General features: G+C 37.4%; 1 protein-coding gene across 1 annotated transcript; it reads right to left on the reverse strand.

The window, feature by feature from the left end:
• Positions 1 to 7,531: 7,531 nt before the first annotated feature.
• Positions 7,532 to 9,398, reverse strand: LOC127091634 (uncharacterized). Its single transcript, XM_051030321.1, has 3 exons — positions 9,117 to 9,398; positions 8,459 to 8,584; positions 7,532 to 8,329 (listed from the first exon to the last, which is right to left on the reverse strand). The coding sequence occupies exons 1-3, from the start codon at positions 9,375 to 9,377 to the stop codon at positions 8,300 to 8,302; spliced, it is 417 nt and encodes a 138-aa protein (XP_050886278.1). The 5' UTR covers positions 9,378 to 9,398; the 3' UTR covers positions 7,532 to 8,299.
• Positions 9,399 to 18,131: the final 8,733 nt, after the last annotated feature.

The following is an 18,131-nucleotide window of genomic DNA, read 5'->3' on the forward strand; positions in this document are numbered from 1 at the left end:
ATCCTGGAACAATCTTGCATAATTCCATAATTCCTTTTGTAATTTCCAGCAGGTACATAATATCAGATGTCATGACATCGTGTATGACATCCTGAAACAATCCTGCATAATTATGTTTTCCCTTTAAACTCCAGCAGGTACAAATTATCAGATGCCATGACATTGTGTATGACATTCTGAAACAATCCTGCATGATTATGTTCTTGAACTCCAGCAGGTACATAGGATATCTTATGTTAAGACATCACACACAACATCTTGTGAACACTCTTTGTTTTACCAAAATTGCTGCCAACACTTAGAACCAACAAAACCATAAATCTTTGCCCATAAAGCTTCATCGGCATTATCTGATGCAAACTGCATCACCACTTTGACTTTAAACCTCTTGTATTGTGCTTCCCATTTCTGCCATTGTTGATCTTTGAAGCTTCAACTAGAAAGGTAGCTACGGGTTAAATCCTTGAGAAAACAAGTTACCACTCTCTTTGCATTGTTACACCGATCAAAAGCCCTCAATTACCATTCATTTATCTTGTATATTAGTCATTTAGTTTTACTTTGAACACTTAGGGTTCTTCGTGTTCTTGAGAAGAATTCTCCTTGCTCAAAGCCAATATATGACTCTGATGCAGGGAGACATGAACTGTGAGGTGTTGCAAACTCCATGCTTAGGTGTTGCTAAAAACACGAGTTCATGATTTGTATAAATCGAGTTGAAGGTTGAAGATGAAGTTAAATTACGTGCGCTTTGGTGCCAAGATTCAAATCAAACCAATCATAGCATGCTAGTGCATTTTTTCAAACTTCTTGACCGTTGGCGCAGTTTTTCATTTCTTTTCTTTTATTCTATTTTTTTCCAATTAATTTCTCACTCCATTTTAATTCAATTTGACCCAAAAAATTTACACAGGGTCTCTAAAAATATTTTGCATCACATACATTTTTCGCACATTTTTCTTAATAATTATTGCATATTTGGTTATTTTTATTTCATTTTTCTTTTTAATTTCCTTTTGCAATTTATTTTTTAATCACTCTCAAACCTTTTTGCATCCAAATTTTGAAATCCACTCATGAGTAATATTTGGGACTTTGTGTATTTTTCTTGGCCATTTACTCTTTGTTTTGCTTATGGTTTAGATTTTTCTCTTTAATTTCCCATTTTAAATCACATTTAATCCTTTTTATTTCATTTTTCATTCAAATTTTGTCATTCTTTTGACTTTGCTTGAGTGATTACTTGGTTGATGAGATCTTCAATATTTCAAATCATTGATAGATGTTCCCTTGTTCGATTCAATCTTATCTAATTCAATATGTTGATACATGATCATTTGATCATATTTTTGACACTTTGAGTTAGTGACAATTTATCCCTTGGTGTATCATATGTTTGAGTCCTTTGACTTGTTGATAGATGATCCCAATGTGATGACTTGAATTTGCCTTCTAACATCTAACACCTAACATCTATTTTTAAACCTTTAACACTTTAAATTCTTGCAATTTATATTCTTGCAATTTAATTTTATGTCTCATTATTCATCATCTCACTTCATACATTATTCATCTTGTCTTGTTCATACTATGCTTCTTATCTTGTGCTTGACTTGCTTGACAATCTCAATGAATCAAAACGTGATAAAATGGATAGACTTGATTCATAAGACCCATGTTATACTTGGAGTGATATTGAATATTTTGGACCTTGGACTTAGGACTTAGACATATGCTTGATTAGGAGTGACCTTGGATTCATTGACCTCTTGATCACTTACACCTTGTTCACCTGCTAAACTTTTGAACCTATGATCTTTCCATCTTGTTTATTGCTCCTTGCCTTATACCTCTGCTTATCACATTCATTTTTTCAGGTTAGCACACATTAGCACACACATGACTTGCTCTTGCTCTAACTAACAATGAGACCTAATCTTAGTACACCTTTGCACCCATATGGATTACTCTTGGGATACCTAACAATGAGACCTAGGCTAGTCAGCTGAGACTATCTTGAGTCCTAAAAAATAAGATGAGTTCTGGAGCGTGACGCCCGAGGCTCAATAAAATCTTACTGCTCAAAAAACTCAGGCCCCTTCGATCGCTACTGGCGAAGGTACTTATATCAGCACTTTGACTCTGGGAGAAGTTTTGGCCATGAAGCGACAAAATCCGGCAAAGGCCTTAAGGAAGCTACAGCAACTTCGTCAAATTTCGACTAAGGCTCAACCTTCCTCTTCGATTGCCGTACCTTCTCCAGGGATGGATTCCACCGTCACTCTCAAACTTCAACAATTAAAATATTATCTGTTTGAGCGTGAAGTTTTAATTGTCGTCGAAGAAGAAGAAGGCATGGCGCGTAACATCTTTAAACTTCTCGACGAACTTGCCCTTCATGAGCTTCCTGTCCCGACCGCCAAATACTTGATTGAGTTTAAAGCTTTCTTTACCCAACTAGTCAAGGATATTGCTCTTCGATAAAATGTTGATTTTCAGATTAAAACAAAGATCAATGAGATGAGGCTATAGTGGGATTTTGGCGAAGATTGTGAGAAAAAACATAGTGACTTCGAGGCCAAGAAACAAGAACGTCTCAACAAACAACAAGTCGTCGATCAACAAATCTAGGATTATCAAGCTCAAATAGCTAAACTTAATAAGAAGACTGTTGAGGTGGAAGCGCAAAAAGCCTCTTTAGATACAGCTGAACCTCTTCCTACTCAAGATATCGTCAACTGGGAAGTTCTGAAAGGGATTTCACATGGTGAAAAGGCCCTTGAAATCAAAGTTAGGATTAACCAACTGTGGGAGAAGAAAAGCCTTCTTGACAACAAAATCGGTCGTGAGAAGACCCTTTTTAAGGACTTTAAGTCTAGGTTTCCTGCTAGATTTTTCTTTTTGTTGAGGCACTTGTAAGGTTGGCGGGCCATTTTGTATCCATCTTGGCTTTAAACAATAATGAATATTTTCACTATGTTTCAATTTTAATCTCTTTTAGCATAGGTTTATATTTTTTCAAATATTTCTCATTTACCCTTAAGATCTTTTGATCAATACCCAACTCCTGAATTTCGTAGGCATTATTCGTAAACGTTTGGATTATTTAAAATGGCCCTTCCCACTTTTGTGACCATTTTCCTAAAGTTCGATCTCTTCAATCCATAGGTAAAATTACCTTCCAAATGTAATCATTTATTGCAAAGGTTTTCATTTTAATCCTTCTGTTGTATACTCTAGCCACACGCGCCTTTTGTCGTATCAATATGTCTATTGCGACCAACCTTTCTTCTTCTAAATTAGTTTGTTCGTCGAACATCAATCTCCAATATTGTTCCGACTGGATGTCATTCTGTCGTTGCATCCTGACTAGTTGTAAACAAATCTCTGCTGGAAACACAACATTGTGCCCAAATGTCAAACGGGAAGGCGTTGAATTTGTTGCCTCTTTTGGGGATGTTCGACAAGCCCATAAAATTTGGTCTAGTGTTTTGTGCCAATTCTTAGGTTTCTTGGCAATGTGTTTTTTTAATAAACCAATTATCACTTTGTTGTCTGTCTCGACTTGGCCATTCGCTTGGGCGTAGTAAGGTGTGGAAGTAACCAATTTGAACCCTGTTTCAACGGCGAATTCTTACATCTTTTGTCCCACAAAAACTGAGCCTTGATCTGTAGTAATGGTTTCATGAATCCCAAACTTATACACGATGTGTTTTTTAATGGATTCGATCACAGCCTCTTGATCCACTTTTACTAAAGGGATAGCTTCTATCCATTTTATAAAGTAGTCTATTTCGACTAGGATAAACTTTTGTTGTTTCGACGAGGCTGGTTGAATTTCACCAATGACATCTAATGTCCACCCTCAAAAGGGCCAAGGCTTGATAATTGCATGCAACACGCTTTCTGGTACGTGTTGGACGCTCGCGTGCATCTGACATTCTTGGCACCCTTTGGCGAACTCAATACAATCTTTTAACATACTTGGCCAATAAACACCTTGCCGGAATAAAAGCCCTTTCATCTTATGGCCTACTTGGTATGCCCCTACAGGTTCCATTGTGTACCTTAGTTATTGCCAAATAAGCTTTTGTATTTCCAAGACACTTGAGCAATATTCCTTATGGAGTTTTCTTCAACAACTCATTTCCCAGGCGTACATAACTTAAAGCTCTATACTTGATTTTCCTGTCAGTGTTTCCGACTGGATTTTCCAAGTACTCTATGATTGGTTTTCTCCAATATGATTGCGACAAATTGTCTATGGAAAAATTTCGTGCCTTGCAAAAATTTCGAAATTTTCAAAAAAATTTATTGTTGAAGACCTTTTAATTTGTTTACGCAACAATCTCTAGCTCTCCTATCGAGGTTTACTTGCAGGACCGACTACAAAGTCCTAGACTAATATGTGTTAAGTATATGGTGTGTTTGTTGGCAAAGTGTTGGAACACTTGAACAATAAATAAAACGTTTGCAAATAGAAAAATGCAGTAACAGTAATAAAGGGTAAAAGCAAGATAAAGATGTAAATGAACAAAGCAAATGAAAATAACTTGACAAGTTAAATGGTTTGAAAATAAATGTGGAAGCAGGTGTACATTTTGCAGGAAGTTAACTCTTTTCTCTCAGACGCTTGATACTTCAAGTGTTTTCCTATTGCAATGTTACAAATGCCATCCTTAGAAATTAAAATCACATCTACTTAAATAGTAAAAAAAACTGCTAGAAGGTTATGATCCATTTATGATGTGCCATGTGTCGGAGCCTATCACCCACGTCTCTGGTAACTTCCCACTTCTACTTCCCTTGATCAGTTTCCATCATGGTACGCTTGGCTTTGATTTTGATAGAATCACCTCCTTCGTCGACATAGCTTTCCTGATTTCCCCCTCCGTCGACTTCTCTTTCGACCTCCTTTCTGTCATCCTGATTTCGTCCTTCGTCGGGGTCAAAATTTGCTAGCTAACAAATTGCCCCCCTAAAAGGCTGGTTTTGACTTATACACTTTGACCGAGAAACTTGGCTTTTTGACTTTCCAAATTTCGGCTGGATGTCTAGTCGTTAATGATGTTCTGCATAATGATGATTTTTCCTGCAACACGATTTCCCATAAAACTGTCATCATTAGAAGTTACTTCCTAGGTTGTGGGCTCTCAACTAATGCTACTAACTTTCCCACTACCACTTAGTCGGACAGGTATCGTCAATTGACTGACCCTTGGTTGCCATTTGGTTTGCCTATAAATATCACTTTTTCGCATTCAACATTTTCTTCCTGCTTCTTCATTTGTGCATTTTCTCTGCAATCTCTCACAACGACATTATTCTTATCAATTCTTCTCCTTCTTTCACTGCAATGGCTTCTTCTACTCACACCAAGAGCGTAACAACCTTTAACATTGGCAACAATCCTGTTGCATTTCAACTCACTAGAAAAGACAACTTGAAACATATTCCTCAACCTACTTCTACTGATGAAGCTGTGGTAAAAATCTGGCAACGCCAAATACTCATTCCATTTGTCGTTGTTGGCAAACTTGTTGCGTTCCATGGGCCTTACCCAGATAACCAAACTCAACCAAAAACTGTTCAAACCCATTTTACTGGTTACACTCCTTCTATCCCTCTAGCTTTTGAAAAGGTTGGTACCATTGACATCAAGTTCATGGACCCAAAGGCTAGATTCTTCAGGTCGATGCCTACTCCAGGCAATAAGGAGTATGTAGCTTGGCTTAACAAGGTTCAATGAAAACTCCAAGACCAATGGAGAAGTGTGGGGATCTTCGAAGCTATCTAGATTTCAAGGTGTGCTTATCGAATCAACCCCTGCATGTTGCTGGCTTCGATGTATTTCTGGGAGGGTTCGATCAATACCTTATAGCTTCCTTGTGGCATGTTGACTCCAACTCGCTTTGACGTGGCGGCTATCACAGGCTTATCGCCACTAGGCGAAACTTTTGACCCTACGCTTCCGATAGAAGCCACCTTTTTGTTCAGTCGTGTCAGCCTTCAAAACTATATCGAAGACCACCATAATAAAGATTTTGTCAAAGTCTCTAATGAAGAACATATTGCTTTTCTAACACTTTGGCTTTCATATTATGTATTCTTTCCTAGCTCTTTACAAATAGCCAAGAGTTACATAAGCCTAGCGATCCAAATCCACGAAGCTTGAACGAGGATCGACCAGTCGAAGGCATAAGACTCTCCCTAATGACATGCCAGGAAGCTCCCAACAAACACCTGTCCTACCCCATGTCCTATTGATGCCCCATGTCCTACCCCAAAATTCCACCTCCACCGCCGAAATTCCACCTCCACCGCCGACTATTGATGCCCCATGTTCTACCCTAAAATTTTCCCTCCCCTTTTCACTTGTCATCTGACCCATGGCTTGAGATTCATCTGCACTCATATGTATCATGCACTCATATTGACAACTTTTCATGAACTTCATAGATTCGAAACTTGTGAATAACAATTTGGTTTTACTTAATCTTGGAGGACTACATCTTGATCTATTACTCATACAAACCCCAATTTGTTTGGATGGGCCTTGATGGACCATCTGGCCTTTGAAACCATAATCTTATTGCAACCCTTTGTTCAAGATATTGAGGAATATCTGGTCACCTTTTGACCATGTAGGATTACAAACCCTAGGCTCTTGACCCCTTGTGGTTTGTCAAATCATCTATGACTTGATCTTTGATCTCAAATCCTAATCTAGGAGGTGTTTCATGCCCATTCGTTTGTGGATTATTTAGTACCCTAGTTCTTGATTCAAGGCCATTGTGCTCTGATTAAGATTCATGTTTCATCCTTGGTCCACAAAGGTTTCAACTTGCATCATTCACTCACATCATTAGCATTGCGTATTAAAGTTCCTAGCTAAGTTGACTTGTGATCAACTGTTGACTTTTTGGCCAACCAATTAACCAAAGTCAACAGATCATTATTGATCCTAAGTGAAATCCATGCCTTGTCTTATTGATTCATGTCATCCATTAAACGTTCTACATGGTATTCCTTCACATTCGTCTAAGGTAACAAGTTTAATCAAATTATTGGATGGTTTACATTCACGGTGAATAAACAGTTGTCGTAACATACATGGTTTGAATAACATTTTCATTTAAAAATCAGTTATGGTCCACATAATATAGCCATAGTCCATTTCAAATTGTTCTTCATGGCAATTTTCAAAATCATTTTTAATTAACTTTGTTTAACCCTCAATAATCTTCAACTTTCCGAATGTTTCTAATATCCCATTTTAAAGTATATTTGAATTCAATTTGCAATCACATTTTGATTTTGTTTCCATTCAACTTTCAAAGTGAACTTAATGACACTTACTCATATACTCATTCAAACAGAAATCTAAAATTAATGCCCATCCATGATTCTATACAACTTTCAATAACCTTTAAAGACATTATAAACTACTTCAATGCACATTCAAGTTTCATTAATCCACATTCCATTCAACATTTAATTATACTTTCTATACAAAATCAAATTCCATAAGTATTCAAAATCAAATTCCATTTTATTACAATAACTTTCCTTTACAATTATTACAAACCAATCTTTACATTTTTCACCAATTATTACAAAAGTTACAAGACCATTCCAATTCTTCATGCCAAGCAAAAGCCACAACAATTCCATAATTCACTTTACATTTTAATTTACAATGTTTAATTCACAAATTTACAAAAGAGGCCAAGCTAACTCAAGGTTCTTCAAGCCATTCTAAGCAAGCTTTATAAGCAATATTCCAACATTTCATAAGCCATTGATCTCAGCAAACAAACTAACATCAAGATCTACACTAACAGAATGAACAACAATGCATTAAAACTAACTTCTAACAAACTAAAACAGATTTTCCAATTAATTTCAATGACTTCTATCAATAATATATGCCAACCATAACAGTCCATTGCAATTAGCCATGTGAAAAGACAATATTCCATAAGCAACTCAAGTTAACTCCAAGCAGAAATCCGAATAGGCATTAACAGGGTCAAGCATTTTTTTCTCCATCACTTCCCTTCCGAAGTCAGAAGTGTATCACAAAGGGTTTGTGCAAGCTTCTTCCGATACTTGGGAGATATCCATCAGTAGAATGGAATTACTGGAGCTGATAGATTTGGATCTAACTGGTATATTTTGTGTTGCAGTAAGTGCAATCCGTTGTCTTGTGTTTGGAATGTGGAGTCTGATAGTGTACAGAGGTTATAACAGAGAACCTCCCATTTGAATCAACTATGGAAAAATGCTTGAACCGACCTCACATAGCTTCACAGAGTCCAAGTAACACCTGCATAATTTAACACATACTAACTATCATTAACAAAATTTCATCTTGACTGAATCTAATTTCACAGTTAACAGAAACAAGGTAATTAAACATTACTACAAAAAATCTATAACATATAAAAAATAGAACCTCTGCGCACACCAGGACAATTTCATAAGGCATCCTGTAGAATTCATTTGACATAAAATAACATTCCCTGCAATCTCTCCTCAGTAGACGACAAACAGAGCCTACATCATAATTGATTAACAAAACCTGCATATTTTCATTAACACAGCAAAAATGAATTCCACTATAAACCAACACAAATGCAATGCAAAGAATAAAAAACCCACTAACTGAATTGCAACTTCATAAACTAACTTGTTTTTCACTGATTTCGAAGGCAAACAAATTCATTCATTTCCAACTACCCTGTAAATTTCAGGTGAATTTCATTTGAATTTAACAGAAATCAAACTCTATAAATTAGAAACTCTTCACTCATTCAATAGGAGCGAAATACGAATCACAAAAAATCACAAAGCGGTTTCCACTCTTCACTCTCAATCACTTTCAATGCAGAGGCACGATTCGTTATTCACGCTCAGAAATTCACAATTCACAATTCCTCTTTAACAATTTGCAATCCTCTTGATTCTCTCTGGAAATTTAATAAATCTTAATTCGCGATTCACACTCTCACACACTCTAACAGAAGAGAAAAGAACGAAGAGAAGAAGATGAAGAATTAGAAGAAGAAGAAGAAAAGCGAATCGAAATCCGAGAAGGAGAGAGATTTTGATACCTGATTCACGCCGAAGCTTCGTTTCGGTGAGTTTTTTTCTCTTCGATCTGATTCCGTTCTTTTAGAATTTTCACGCACAAGGATTGAATCCACCGAGAGGATGTTGAACATTGTGGAGTCGTTTATCTTTGATCTTTTTTCGGTTGCGAACACGAGATGTAGAGACGGAGCAGAGAAGATGAAGCGAAACATTGAAATGCAGGGAAGGAGTTTCTGATATGTTGTTATTACGTGTATTTGCACTTGGTTGTGCCGGTTCATGACCTAGCTGTTCGGGCCTAAGGCACAAGCGAGCTTTTGTTCTTTCCATTTTTACACTCATAAATTGTGTGTGCACCTCCTGCTGTAATGCAAAGGGTTATTGGGCCTAGGGATGGGCCTCAGCGCCCAGGGCTTTATTACACTCACCCTGTACAAGGTCCGCACCTCCTTTTCCATTAGAGCCCATTTGCATTTTGTTGTTAATCTTTTTCTTGATTATTATAGTTTAATTAGGGATTAGTTTAAAGACTAGGAGATAATTAATTTCGATTAGGGATCTTAAAATTGTTTAGTTAATGTGATTTTTTTTAGAATTTTAGATATTAGTATAACTAGGTTTTATTAGATTTTGGAATTAATTAGCTTAATAGTTTTTAGAATTTTAATTAATTAATTTTTAGAAGCATTTAGCTTAATAAGTTTAGTTAATAATAGTTTTTTTAGAATATTAGACCGTTAATAAGTTTAGTTAATAATAGTTTTTCTAGAATATTAGACCGTAAGTATGTTCTCTTAGAATTAGAATTTCTTTTAGGAATGATAATTATCTAGAAACTGTTTAGGTTTAACTCAAGATTAAATCAATTTGTACATAATGACTATTTTTTCCTTAAGGTTTAAAATCTTGATTTTTGTACATGTTCCCTTAGTTTAGGGTCTTAATTAGAATTGTATGATTTTACTTAGTTGATAAATTCAATAGGTTTATTATTGTACATAGTTCAACTATTATTTTAATCTCATTGATTAGTGTTGACCAAAGGTCACTTTGGTCAACCAAATCCTTTATAATTGTGTTGTAAGCCCCAAGCCTATTCATGTGATCAAAATACCATTGATCACTTGATACAGAAAGTTCATTACGCTCAAGCTATTGTGGATATGCTGAATCTCAGGAGCTCAAGACCCCAAGGTTCAAATGCAAGATCAAGATTTCAAGTCAACATCAGTTAAGCATAGCTAGCAAAGTGGACTACTTCTCAAAGCACAACACAGGTATCAACACTTGACAAGTTCTATTCAAATTGTAAGCCATAAGCCTTAAGTAATGAGGAATGATGAGACAGAGTTTCTCCTACCCTTGTCTAGGATGGCTTTGTGTACGGGGCATATGCCCTAGCTATTCAAAGCATTCGCCCTCATTCATAGACTTTAGCATAATTCGTATTAAACAATTGTCAAGTCTTCTCAATACAACAAACAACATGTCATCATCGAGATCAAATAATCAGAAGCCTCTAACAACATTTGTCAATCATGATGAGGGTTACACGCTATAAGCCTTAAGTAACGAGGAATGTTGAGACAAAGTTTTTCCTACCCTTGTTTAGAGTGACTTTGTGTATTCAAAGCACTCACAAGCACTCACAACCACTCATATACTTTAGTGAAATTTGAATCATGCAATTGACGAGTCTTCTTCAAGCAAGCATCAATCGTTCAAACACTTCAATAATGGAACACTTTTTCTATTAGCAACTTGTGGTTGTACACCCTCTTTCAATTCATTTCTTTGCCTTGAGAGGTGATAAACCTTGGCACTTGTTCCTTGCCTTGTAAGGTGATAAACCTTGGCACTTGTTCTAAGCCTTGAGAGGTGTTAAACCTTGGCAATTCCACTTAGTTCTTTGCCCTGAGAGTCATGGACTCTGGCACATGTCTCCCTTTGCCCTGTAAGGTGATAAATCTTTGCTATTCAATTTAGTTATTTGCTCTGAGAGTCATGGACTCTGGCATCTATTTCTCTTTGCCCTGTAAGGTGATAAACCTGGGTAGTCCAATTCAGTTCCCTGCCTTTAGAGTTATAAACTCTGGTAGTGAAACCTTGCCTAGAAGGTTGTGAACCTTGACACTCCTTTTTCAGCCTTGAAGGGTAGTGTACCCTGTAAAATCAATCTCGTTCCCTTTTGTTTCATCCTTAGTAGGCTAAACTACGAAAGCTCTAATTTTCTCATTGCACGGTGAGAATACATAGGCAGGAGAATTCAGATTCTTCCTGAGCTACCTTATTTATTAACATTTCATTCTTCATTCATCAATCAATACCATCTTTTTAAGATCAAATATACTTCTCCTTGGACTCCATGTACATCCTTTTAGGATGATATAACGGCAGACCACCTTGTGAATCAAGAGTTGTTCGAATCGTCCCCAAACATTTAATTCTTTCTTTTTGGCTAAGACATCAGTTTACTCTTCGGTCCAGAGTCTATTTCTCCCATGGATCCAAGATACCATTTCTCCTTTGATCTCAAATTGATCATTCCCCAGCCAGTGATACACTATTGTTCCTTGTACCCAACAATACTTTCCTTTGAGCCTCGTATATACCCTTTTAGGACGATATAACGACAGTCCACCTTGTGAACCAAGAGTTGTTTGGCTCGTACCCAGACATTTAATTCATTCTTTTTGGCTAAGACGCATGTTTACTCTTTGGTTCAAAGTCCACTTTCCCTTTGTGGGTTCCCTTGATACCAGTCTGTTGGTGCAAGTTATAATTTTTATCACTTTTAATTTCTATTTGTTCTTGTGGTTCCACGAACTACGATAGCTCTAACTTTCTCATTACACAGTGAGAATACGTAGGCACGAGGATGCGAATCCTTGGCGAGCATAATCCTAATTATTCCTCCTTTTGCCTTAGGGCACCACTCATATCTTTCAAGATCCATGATCTACCTTCAATCATAAGTCGTTCAGTGACATACTGTTTCTTTGAAACTAAACATATTTTCTTTGGAATTCCATATACACCCTTTTAGGACGATATAGCGGCAATCCACATTTGTACCTAAAGTTGTTTGGCTCGTACCCAAACATTTTATTCCTTCTTTTTTGGCTAAGACGATGTTTCCCTCTATGGTACAAATTCAATTTCTCCTATGGATCTTAATACACCATTACCTTTGGTTTCAAATTATACCTCTTCAGTCACTTATTATCAAATCTTCAATTTTGTGACTTTGGTCATTCACTCCATTCATCTCCATGATGCATTCATGATACTACCTTCATTCACTTCATGTGATATACCAGTTATCTTTGAGCCAAATACAATATCCCTTTGAGCTCCACCTTGTATCTCTTTGTGAACCAAGAGTTTTTTGTGTTGTGAAACCAAACACTTAATTCCTTTCTTTTCGGTTATTCCAATACAATGACACCATGCCTTAGGCCCCTCACTTGTTGGTTTATACCATTTTTACTCTTGGGTTCATACTTTCACCCTTGTTGGAGCTCAAACAACATTATCCTTTGGTTTAGACCATACTGTTATCACAAATCTTTTCACATCCTACCACTAGTTCTATGAACTGCGGAGCTCTGTATTCCTCATTGCACTATGAGGATACGTAGGCATGAGGTCCCTAATCCTCACCGAGCACTTTATCTATTTCTTTTATTTTCTTTTCTTCTTTTACGAGTAATATTTTGATAGAACACCCATTCGAGCAAAAACAATTAAAATGATTCCCATGGAGTACCATGGATGATAGGGGTGCTAATACCTTCCCCTTGCATAACCGACTTCCTTATCCAACATATCTCTTTCCCCTGGGTTTTATCGATGTTTCCCTTTCCTTTAGGAGTAAATAAAGTTAGATGTCGACTCTATTGTATGTTCGAGCGTGCGATACGTTTGGGTATATTTCCGCTAGCTTCAGCTGACGACTCTGCTGGGGATTGTGCTTCTTGGAGCCTTTCCTAGTCGCTAAAAGGAGCTAAGCCTAGTTTTAATTGCTTTCTTAGCCTGCTTAGGTGTTTATCTTTGCGCTTTACCCGCTTTATCATTATATTCATTTGCTTTATATTATGGATATTATCTGTTATATTCCCTATTGGGTTGGGATAGATTATATGAGAGAAAAGCTCTACACCCGAGCTTGAGTACATACACAAGATAGCAATGTGACTAGAGTCGTGTTTCACCTCCATGGAGTTATTATGCGATTATGGTTGACACGAGACGTCACACCTATAGTAGATCCTTTTGGGAGCACCATTGTCCGACGAGTTAGTCGTCTAAGGCAATGGTATCTCAAAATGGGTCATTGACTCTACAAACATTTTAGGTTGCCTTTGAAGGATAAAACCTACCTGTGAGGGGGATATGGGTTTTTCTGCAGGAAACCATAGACTCTACATACCTTTATTCTCATGGACGTCGGACCTTTGATCTTGCATCGGGAAGTATACGTGGATTATCTGGATTATTTTGTGTTGTTAACATACATTATTGCATATCATTATTGTATTGTTGTATATATGCCAGAGTTTTGACCCTGAATTATCATGACATTGGTACTTTGAATCTATGGATGTTGCATAATTATTTTCATTTCATCCCCAACATATGCATTCATGCATTTGCATCTCATGACTATCAACCAGAAAAAGCTCACATTGTCCTTTCTTCAGCCAGAAAGATGACGACTCTTCGACACCAATACTTCACGAGAGCTAACAAATCAAGAATTATGGAAGATATGGAACAAGAAAATGCTACCTATAGGGAAACCTTGGCTCAGTTCCTAGGCAAAATGGACACCTTCCAAGGTAACATGAACACCATAATGGAGTACATTCAAGCTCAGAAGGCTATTACCTCCACATCTGTTGCTTATCCTGTTATTGTTGTAGTTACTGATGTCATTGTTGTCACCACTTCTATTGATGTTGTTGTGGACACTGTGATTCAACCTATGGTAAGCCAACCGATTTGTCAGTCGGGTCCTAGTAGGCATGTTGCCGCCTATCCCTGGGGTTTGCCTCCAAATTTTACTCCCCAAGCCGCTAATGGGAACACTTTTGTGCCATATCAACTGTTTGCTATACATTATGCCAATGGGAATTATGTTGCCCATCCTTGGGGAATGACCATTCACTCTCCTCAGATGGTTAATATTGACAACCGTGAGATCAATCCAGAACATGCTCTTCAAACTTCTGCACCAGTCATTGTTGAAACTCCTAATGATAATGAAGATGAGTGTAGAGGTCCTAACCTTCACTTTTGTCTTCCTCCTCGAGCTACTCATCCTACTGTTCATAATTTGAATCAAGGTGTTTAGATACCTCCTTCTTATCCCAAGGCATCTTCTTATGTTGCACCTCCATTCGTGTATCCTGGGGCACCCTACGTTCCATATCAGGATCAACATGGCCAGAATGTTGGTTAGATGGTAAATCTAGGATTGATGTATCCTCAAGGGTATCCCTAATTTGCTTATCCTCTAGTTATTGCTCAGGAAGCTCCTCAGGGTTTTCAACTTCCCAATCATCAAGTTAATCCTCATACTTCTAATCATATTGTTGTTGGTTCAGATCGGAATAGATGAGCAAACTATCAATTACTAGATGAAAGGATCAGAGCTATTGAAGGTTTCTCTACTTATGGTATGGATGCTAAGGACTTGTGCCCAGTTCCTAATGTGGTGCTTCCTCCTAAGTTCAAAGCACCAGACATACCAAAATACAAGGGTTTAGGTTGTCCAAGAAGTCATGTCATCATGTATTGTAGGAAGATGGCATCCTACATTGATAATGATGAGCATCTCATCCATTGCTTCCAAGACAACTTATTTGGGGCATCCTTGGATTGGTATATGAGCTTGTAACATAGTAAAATCAGATCTTGGAAGTACTTGTCTGAATCCTTTCTCAAGAAATACAAATATAACCTGGACATGGCTCCCACCAGGTTACAACTGCAAAATCAAGCCAGCAAGCGTGGCAGAACATTCAAGGAATATGCTCAGAGATGGCTTCTAGGTTAGACCTGCACTGACAGATGTTGAATTGTTCAATATCTTCATGAGAACTCTTCAAGGTATGTACTATGAGAATATGGTTGGTAATTCATCATCCAACTTTACTGACATAGTAACCATTGGAGAACGTATTGAGAATGGGCTGAAAACCAGAAAGATGGCTAGTGTTGATAACTAGACAGTGGCCAAGAAATCTCAGGGTTTTGCTAAGAAGAAAGAGGCTGAGGCAAGTGATGTGATAGCAAATGTCTACCCTCAAGTTCAGGAACCTATGGCTCCTGTGCCATACTACTTGTATTCCTACATTGCCGCTACTCAATATCAGCAACTTGCATACCAACCTCAGTATCAACAGCCTCTAGAGGCTCCAATTTCTTATAATCAACGACCTCCGTAAGATAACAGAAACCAGAGTCAAGGTTAGCACAATCGGTTTGATAGAAAGCGTCTTTAATGTGACCCGATCCTTGTGTCATATGCTCAATGACTCCCATATCTTGTTCAGCAAGGGGAAATCGTGCCAAAGGAGATTTCTCCTACCACTTTCGCGTATCATGAAAAGCACAATCTTAATGCTTCGTGAGCCTACCATTCCAGGCATATAGGACATTTTACCGAGGATTATTGGCATCTACAATCAAGAGTACAAAAGCTAATTGATCAGAAGGTTTTTTCATTCTCTGAGGCAGGACCCAATGTCATAACCAATCCGTTGCCAGATCACTGTGGACAAGTTGTAAACACAGTTAGTGGTGAAGATTGCTCAGATTCAGTTTTCTCTTCAGAGGAGTATCAAGGATAACAATATCATATTGATTCAATCATGTCTCATTTGTAATCTTTCTTGTTTGTTATATGTTGTTCATTTGCAAAACTTGTCTAGTTTTCATATAATAATAACAATGAAATAAGCGTGCATGTTTTGCTTAAATCCATTCGTGTTCACTCATATTTTATTGTATCAGTATCATACTATTGTTCAAATAAAATCAAAAGAGAATGATGCAATTAAAATACACAAGATCGTTGCCTGTATGCTTTTGAATAAGAACATGTTAATGATGTAAGGCATTGTTCAATCCCTAAACACCGGAGATATAAGGAAGTTAATCCATAGTCAACCCCTTTGGGCCTTGTAGTAGGAGTTTCCTTCTTTACACACAAAACCCTCATATTTAACCAGGGGCAGGATAGTCTTCAGTTAGTTTGACCTTGCATTCACATCTCAGAAGGAGAATATCTCATCAAGTGATCAATCATACCATATCCCTCTCAAGAAGATGGAATCAAAAATTCAAATAGTTATCCCCTACACATAAAAGGAGTGAGATAGTCACGAATCTTGCAACAAATCGAATAAGCAGTGTCACAGGATTTACTCCAAAAAAAAGTTGAAATGAAATAAATAAAAAATCAAAAGGAAATGAAAAACCCACTAAGTTAAAAGCTTGAAAACAAGATTGACTTAGGCAAAAGTTAGGGCATCCTAGTGGGTTGTAGACCCAAAGGATCGGCCCAGGCAAAATTAAGGGAAAGCAAAAACAAAAGAACAAGAGGATCAATAACAAATTGCTCAACAAGAGCAAATCTTCGTGACTGCAAACAAAAGCAAAAGGTGGGTGACTATCACTTCAAACTCTTATTGGGTTCTTGAACCGTCATTACTGATATTCCAAATACTTTTCTGAAAGATGAACGCTCGTTTTAAGCTAACTGAACATAAGACTGGACAACATCATAGATAATGGGTGGGTTAGAATAGGTTTTGAGCCTTATATCCTTTCTTTCTGAAACCGTGAACCAGACCACGTTACAACCCTTAAAAGACCTAATTGAAGCGGGGTCTATTTTGAAAGCATACTATGGTAAGATTGTGTTAAGTTGACTCCTAAAGATTTGCTTGTCATCTGTATTGATACTGATATGGCATTCTAATTGGTGATTTGTTCATTATTTGTCATAATCTTAGTGAACACACTTGAGTTTCAAAACTTGCATGAGCATGACATTACAATTATCATTTTCAAAATTAGCATTTTACATGCGAACATTCAATTGACATCAAGAAGGCTTACACAATGGGAAAGTTGATCAATTTCCTGATATTCTATAGCTCAAATCTCTTCAAGAATCAGTCAATCTGGGGCTACCATGTCGAGATTCTACAAATCTATCTGAACCAGCCAAATATGGGCAAAATTACTTCAAGGCTCATATTGGGGAAGGCCACCTTAAGAGCACAAGAAGTCAATCACTCCCAAGATGGTTAATCAAGAGAATACAGTTTCAAGACGCAGGGGCAAGCCAGTTTGAGATCCTCAACTGATGAGACTACTCCATAAATTGTAACTGGAGAAGTTGGTGCAGATACCCAGTATATTGGGGCAGAGGCAGACTACGTAGGTACAAGATCTCTCCATGTTTCAGATCAAGTCCAGAGGTGTTAGAACAACTGTTCAGCTTGAATTAGGTGTCAGAGAATCAGGCCTAGATGATCCCATATCCTAGCCCAAAATTCCCACCTCCCTCTATATGAGCATCTGGCTTAGACATTGCATAAATCATCATCATATATTAATCACATCGCTTGACTCAGGCATATCATTAATCTAACATAGCATGAAGTTGTGCATGTAAATTAGGGGAATCAAAAGCCTGGTATTTTATTGCCATCTTCAAATCCCAAATTTTCCTGGCACCTTTTAAAACCAGTTGGTTTGACACTTCCTTCAAAATTCAACTTGCTTGGCATCTGTTAAAGCACATCTTGCTCGGTACCTGTAAGACCCCAATTTTGACCCTAAGAATCCTCATGCATTTCATCATAAGCATTGGCATTGGGATCATACCTTGGCATCCTCCTTACCCCTTCTTCATTGGGTTTGTTTTAGGAGAGATCACCAAGCACTTTGTGATTATATCATACTTGTATTTTATCATTTCACTAACCAAAATACCAAAAATATGTTTTTGTATCTAT

Source organism: Lathyrus oleraceus, chromosome 6 (assembly GCF_024323335.1).
Source record: "Lathyrus oleraceus cultivar Zhongwan6 chromosome 6, CAAS_Psat_ZW6_1.0, whole genome shotgun sequence".
In the NCBI taxonomy this organism is placed as follows: Eukaryota; Viridiplantae; Streptophyta; class Magnoliopsida; order Fabales; family Fabaceae; genus Lathyrus; species Lathyrus oleraceus.